This window comes from Haemorhous mexicanus, chromosome 8 (genome assembly GCF_027477595.1).
Source record: "Haemorhous mexicanus isolate bHaeMex1 chromosome 8, bHaeMex1.pri, whole genome shotgun sequence".
Lineage (NCBI taxonomy): Eukaryota > Metazoa > Chordata > Aves > Passeriformes > Fringillidae > Haemorhous > Haemorhous mexicanus.
This window is the reverse complement of record NC_082348.1, coordinates 8,994,479-9,001,132: the sequence shown is the minus strand read 5'-3', so window position 1 is coordinate 9,001,132 and position 6,654 is coordinate 8,994,479. Positions and strand designations below refer to the sequence as shown.

Genomic DNA, 6,654 nt, shown 5'->3' with positions numbered 1-6,654 from the left:
GCCACATGCCCCAGAAAAAAATACTGCTGGTTTTTGTATTTAGAAACCCCCAGTTCTAGCATAAATTATCATTTTTACATGGCCATTTTGGTTTTATCTGAAATTACCAAGAAAAATGAATTATTCCCAGATTCTGTATAACGCGTTCTCTTCAGGCATCAAGCACAAGCCTTGGTTGTATGAAGAGCTGAGTAACTCCATAAAAACTTCTGTATGTCAGCTAGAATTTGGAGTCCTCAACTCTTGGGGAAGAGCACGTCCAATTGGGAAGATACCGGGAGCAGGCAGCCCCTGGAGCTAGGATGCTGTGACCTTGTCCTGGTTTCTGCTGGCAAGAAAACTTCTTCTGTCCTGGAAGCTGCTGCCAACCACCACCACAGGGGAATGGGTACTTACCTCCCCCATCTCCTGGGCAGGCACTACAAAGGCTCCCTGCACTGCTGGGGATCTTGCTTGTTTAGCTGTGCTGAAGGATGCCAGAGGAAAGAGCTGCTTAGCTCTGGGGACATCGACTTGTTTGTAAGCAGATGAAGAGGAGCAGGAAAGCAGCTCTCAGGGAGCAATGCAAAGGCAGGAGATGAAGGCACAGAGGGTGAACACAAACTCCATATTCATAGAGCCCACCCACTTTCCTTTCATTGCACTTGCTCCTGGATATTCAATGTAATATGGTGGCTTTACCAGTAAACAGGACTTGAGTACCACCTTTCACATAAGTAGTTGTCATTGTTCAGGGACACTGGTGACAGCCTCTGGCTATTCAACCCAGATGCCTTGAGGAGCCAGTTGTTCTGCAAGCCAGCAGGAGCATCAGCAGCCTAGGAGCTGATGAATTTAAGAGGAAGTCATTAATGGATTTTCTTTCCAACACTGGCAACAAGGAAGTTCCTAGCAAAACTGTCAGAAGCAAAAACCAATAGTTGTTCAGTGAATAATTACATTGTGCGATGCCTGAGTGCAGGGGAGCTGAAATGGGCTGTTTCAGAAGGGCTGGTACCAATTCAATGGGGTTGGGTCCAGTGAAGGTGAGAGGCCTCAGGAATTCAGGCAACACCCCTTCCAGGACACTGCCTGGGGCAGACCTTGTTTTCAGCCAGAAATGAGGCCCTTCTTGCATGTGCCAGCTGTCTTAGAAGGTTGAGAAGAAGGGCTATTATCAGCTTACCATCGGCCCCAGCAGAAGGAAAGAGAAAGCAGGTGAGGACAGTCATGTAATATATCTTTGTAATCACCTTCCTGTGGCTTGCAAAAGCAAACAAAGCTCAACGCCACTCCTGGTGTCCCTACAAGCACAGCTGATGAAGGTATTGGGGACTTAAGATCAAAATAACATGCTCTAGAGGACCCTGCTGGAGCAGGGAGGCTGGACTAGATGATCTCCAGTGCACCCTTCCAACCTCAACCATTCTGTGATTCTGGAAAACACAGTCCAGGCAGGAAATTTCCCTAGCTAGCATGCCCTGTATCAACATTTCCTTATTCTTATCCACAGGCAATGGCTTGTGTACAAGTGTCTAATTAAAGTTAGTAGCTAAGTCTAAACGGCTCATTAACAAGAAGTGATGTTCATTACCCTGCTTTTAAGAGATGTTAAACTGAGACAGGCCAACGACCTCTCCTGTTGGAAAGAGAACACCAGGTGCTAATTAACTTGAGATTACATAAACTAATTCAGTGGTGTGGCTGGGAAGCTCTTTTCCTGACACTTAACCAAGCCTGCTAATACAGTGAGCTCTGAGAAAAGCACATAAATACTTTTGTACTCAGATACCACTTCTTGCAGGCCAAACAATCAGAGCTGAGGAAAAGAGCAAGGATGCTTCAGACACGGGGTGTAGTGTGGGAACAGGAAGGTGAAGGACACAGGAAAGAGCTCTTTAGCTGGTAAACAGAGCACATGCAACAGTAGGAAGTCATTAAAGCGCCTACAAGGTTATCTCAAATTCCCACGAAGAAACACAGCTGACTGCCCTTCTTGTTTTGCAAGACAAGAAAGCAGTGCTGGCTTCTTGGGCTGGTGCAGACACTGGAGGGAAAAGGAGAGGGGAGTGTGTAGCAGCCTCAGTTCCCTTGGTCAGAGCTTGGCAGAGGGCCAAGCAGTCATTTCTTCATCAGTTTAGCTGGGTAAACACACAGAATGGTGCCTGGGAGATTATTTAAAACCTCCCTCATCCCCTTAAATCTGCACCCCAATATCAAAAGACAAAAAGAGTGAATTACAGTTCTTATTTCAAGTCAATTTATTTAACAAACTTCAGGAATATTGCTTGACACTTCCAAATGCTTCAGAAAATGAACAGTGACCCACTGCTGCACAAGTTGCTCTATATAAGAATCTCCGAGAAGTCAACTCTGTTTTGTAATATTTAACTGTCAAAATGCATCTTTTCCCAGCATAATTGAGCAGTATTATACAAAAAAACAGTTGGAAAAAAAAGTTACTCCATTTTCCCCAGACGATTCCCTACCCCCAACAAAAGGCCTCTTCTTCAGCTGGCAGAGGGCATCCTAAAAATCATTCACAATTGCACCACGTCTAGGGTGAACTCAATGGCCAATTGTCCAGTCTCCCTCTAACCCGAGCAGGAGGCACCAGCCTGGAACCCAGTCTGGCTGTGGCTGCCTTCCAAGGAAAGGGATGGAGGCACAGCCTCCTGCTAGCATGAGGGAATGTACACTCAGAAGTGATTTCCAAGTCTGGATGTCACCAAAGTGTCACTCTGAAGTTACATTCGTGTTTCTAGACAAGCCATAGACACCCTTACATGTAGGGGAACTGTCCTGCCTTACCTGGGCACCCCCAGGCACCACAGCTGAATCATTGGTTAGTTAAGGTACTCCTGGTACACCTGGTAACACCAAAGTGCAACAGTTTGGGACCAGAACTTGCAGGATCTCTTTGGCCTAAATGGCTCTGCTAAAGCCAACAGCACCAGCTCACACAAGCATGTGCAAGTTCAGCCCAGCAGCATGTCTTCAACAGTGCCATTCAGCAAACCAGAGGCACCTTCACAGACAGTCACAGTGAGGTTTTCCAGAGACACAGGCACAAGTCCTTGTCCTTGAGAATGGGCCAAGGAACCCCATCAAAGCCCCAAACATCACAAGAGCTTCAGGAGCTGTCTGGGTAGCACAGCTCTGCATCATGTTGACAGAAAGATGAGCAGACTCATGTGCAAAAATACAACTGGCACTGTCCAGAGCAAGCCAAGTCTGAACCTGCATTGCAAAATGGGCTTAGGAGTGTTGCCTTAAGAAGTTACAGAAGTCCAAGAAGGAATGGAGACTGTCCTGAAAGCAAGCACAGAAGCACATTCATCAGTGTGGTACATTCCAGCTCAGGCACAGCTTAAGAATCTTAGCTTTCAAAGACAAAGCTGTTTACTCATGGCTCACATACACAGGCTTTTTGACTTCTGTGCTATGATGCATTTGTTTCAGGTGAAAAACTGTGTCAAACTTGTTGCACATGAAACTAAAACCCTGCTCAACAGACAAGGTACAGGGATGAAACATGTAGAAACATTTGTTCTAAAACAAGGATATAAGCAGCTTTACCAGTGGATACAAAGCAAACAGTAAACCAGAAACCCTGAAATACTCTGAAGACATTTTTAACTGTGAGCAACTGAGTGCTGTGTGTTGGACAAGGAGAACACATGTAGGGCAATCTACTCTACAAATGAGGTCTTCTCTCCTTTTACATAAGACACCATGGAGAACTTCAAAGCTGTAGCAATTTTAGAGATCTTGACTCAGACATTGGCAGGAGGAAGGCCAGCCTTAGTAAAATAGTTTTGGCCAGGTCTCTCAACATTTCTATCAGTGGTGACAGATTCAAGCTGCACCCATCAGCCCCTCCTTAGGCAATCACAGGCTGCTTCTCCTCCCAGGCTCACTGTTAATCAGAGGAAGAAAGGGACCTGATCTGGTCAGGAGGATCTAGGGCTTTCTCCTCCCACAAGAAATGCTACAGGAGTCTCAGCTACAGGATAAGCACTGCCCCAGTGGAAACCATAACCAAAACACATCCCCGAAGCTGTGGCAGTCTTTGCATGGTCTGCCCAGCCACAACAGCCCATGAAGCCTCTGCAGAGCTTGTCCCTCTTGCCCCAAAAATCCCAAGAGCAATGCCCTGTTACTGTAAACTGTGCAAGGGTTGTGAGACAGCCAGTTTGGTTGACCGGTTGGCATATGTCCTTGAGGGGTGGCAGGAGAGTGGTGACACTGGGGAGAGGCCACAAACACAGGGATATGCACTGCTGCCTGAGGAAAGCAGCACATCCCTACCCTCTACACCTGCATCACCCAACACCTACCCCTGGCCCCAGGTCAGCTACTCTGTCTGAAGTGTCCCCAAAAAACTGACCAAGAACAGAACAGATAAAGGGAACATGCCTGAAGGAAACAAAACCTGTGACCAGATCAAGTTCTGTGCACCTTCTCTTTTGAAAGAAAAATAAAGAAGATCCTGTGAAGAGTTTAAATGCTCCACACCAGTGAACACGGCGAGGCAGAAATCATCTGTCCCTGAGCCAGAACAAACCCAACAAACCCATGAGACACACCAAAGCTGTATCACACTCTTCACAGGCTCCAGAATATGAGGAAAAGCACAGCAACACCAAATCCACAGCAGTACTGGTGTTGTGCAAGCCTCAGGTCAACATGTGGGATAGATTGCAGTCTTCCAAATCTCTGCATGTTTAGCAGGACACCCTCTGCTTTGATCCACTTCTCCAGAAAACCATATTGCAGTAGCAGCCAGTCCCAGTCTCTGCTTGGCTGGTGTTGCTCAGCTCTCCACACTGATCAGTGGGTGGGTATGTCTTCTACAGGCATCAAGACTGACTCACGCTTCCCGTCCTTACACACAAATTAAGACAGGGCATCCTTTTCAAACTTCATTAGACTCTCTTTCTTCCAGTCTAATTGGCAAAGCTGATTACACAAAGGCAGAGGTACATCCTTTGTGCCTAGATTTTTCCTACCCCACTCCTGAGGTGTGTGAGGCTGTTGATGTGAAGTCCACTGATTCCATTAAGGAAGAAGAGGAAGGCAGCGATGAACTCACACCAGTATGTCAGCGTGAAGCCTGTGAAGGTGAGGTGGTCCTTCAGCAGAATGGAGAAGCTCAGAACACCAGTGGCTGACAGCAAAAAAGAGATGAGGATGAGAACGGAACCCATTGCCCATTTCCGCCTTGCATTGGCATCATCGCAGACTTGGGACACCATCAGCAGCTCCAACCCAAATATGGCAACCACAACAGCAAAGGACACCATGCTCCTGATGGGAATCACTCCCACGCTCAGCCCCTCCACCTGGGCCAGGCTGAGGTCTGTGACACACTTCAGGACACTGTTGTTGCCAAGGGTGCAGAAGTGCCACAGTCCAAAGAGCTGCCCCCTCGCAAAGAGCCAGCGGCCATCGCAGATGGAGATGGACGACAAGACCACGGCTATGGCCACGCACAGGATGATCAGGCTCCTGATGAGTGTCTCAAAGAAGGATTTCTGTGGTCTCCGGTGTGCCAGCAGCTGCTGCATCTGAAAGAAGAGCATGAGGAAAAAATGTAACAGAGTTAACAGTGCTACTTCGGGGTGAAATGAAGTCAGAGGGACAAAGCTCTGGGATTCAGCATTTGAAAATATTTACTTGTGCACATCAAACTTCTTGCAGGGGAAGGCTGTACACAGGAGAAAGGAAGGGTGGATGAAGCTCTCACTGGCTGCACAAACAATGCTCCCACGTCAAGGCCTGGGACCGGGATCACAAAAGGTCTTGGCTGAACCAGGTCCCGGCCCCACGGTCTTGCGGCACAGCCTCCTGCTGTGGCAGGGCTGGAGGAAGCCATCAGCCCCTGGGAGGATGGAGGCCGGTGGCTGGGACGGGGGAGACGGCAGCAGCGGGCTGGGGGGGGCTCCTAGTTCCCAGCACTGCCCTCCTGAGCGGTAGCCAGCCGGTCTCTCCTCCTCCAGCCGGCAGCAGCAGCGGCCCGGACCTCGGTCCTCACCCCGCGGTCGCACGGCTCAGCTACCCCGGGGGCTGGGGAGGAGAGTGGGGGGAATCTTCGGCTGCAGCACCGCGGACCCGCGTGGGCAACGCACTTCCCCGCCTGACCGGCGCCCTCCAAGGGACCCCAGATGTGATGGAAAGTCGAGCCAAGAGCCCCCAGTCCCCCCGCAGAGCCACGTGCGGCGGGGAGGGGGGAGTCGCGGCCCCGGGGAGCTGCCGCCGGCCGGAGAAGGCGGGAAAGGGAATCCGGCCGGCTGCGCCCCACTGCTCCGGGCAGGGTCGGAGCGACCCCGGCCGCGCAGGGCCAGGCAGAGGCAGCAGCCCCGCGGCGGCAGAGAGCGGCGAACGTACCTGCGCCCCGATGGCCGTCATGCTGCCGGCGGCGCCGAGAGACGCGGGCGGGCTGCGGCCGCCGCTCTTTATCTCCCCGGAGGGCGGAGGGCAGCCCCCCCGCCCGCCACGCCCGCGGGGCCGGGGCGCCCTACGGCCCCCCCCCCCCCTCGCGGCTGAGTCAGCAGCGCGGCCCCGACGGGCGGAGCCGGGCTGGGCCGGGCCGAACCAAGCCGAACTGAGCTGAGTAGAATCGAGGGGAGCGGAGCGGAGCAAGGCTGCTCCCCCACAGCCCCGCACGGTGGG

The 6,654-nt window shown here is 51.1% G+C and overlaps 1 protein-coding gene across 1 annotated transcript; it reads right to left on the bottom strand.

The window, feature by feature from the left end:
- Window positions 1-2,216: 2,216 nt before the first annotated feature.
- Window positions 2,217-6,524, bottom strand: TMEM37 (transmembrane protein 37). The gene is made up of 2 exons (XM_059852622.1): window positions 6,370-6,524; window positions 2,217-5,549 (listed from the first exon to the last, which is right to left on the bottom strand). The coding sequence occupies exons 1-2, from the start codon at window positions 6,388-6,390 to the stop codon at window positions 4,977-4,979; spliced, it is 594 nt and encodes a 197-aa protein (XP_059708605.1). The 5' UTR covers window positions 6,391-6,524; the 3' UTR covers window positions 2,217-4,976.
- Window positions 6,525-6,654: the final 130 nt, after the last annotated feature.

Bases quoted from the DNA above. Each gene is read 5' to 3' on its own strand.
- TMEM37 (XM_059852622.1), bottom strand. From the start codon at position 6,390: ATGACGGCCATCGGGGCGCAG. The intron at 5,550-6,369 runs GTACGTTCGCCG...CTCTTCTTTCAG, and splicing joins TGACGGCCATCGGGGCGCAG to ATGCAGCAGCTGCTGGCACA.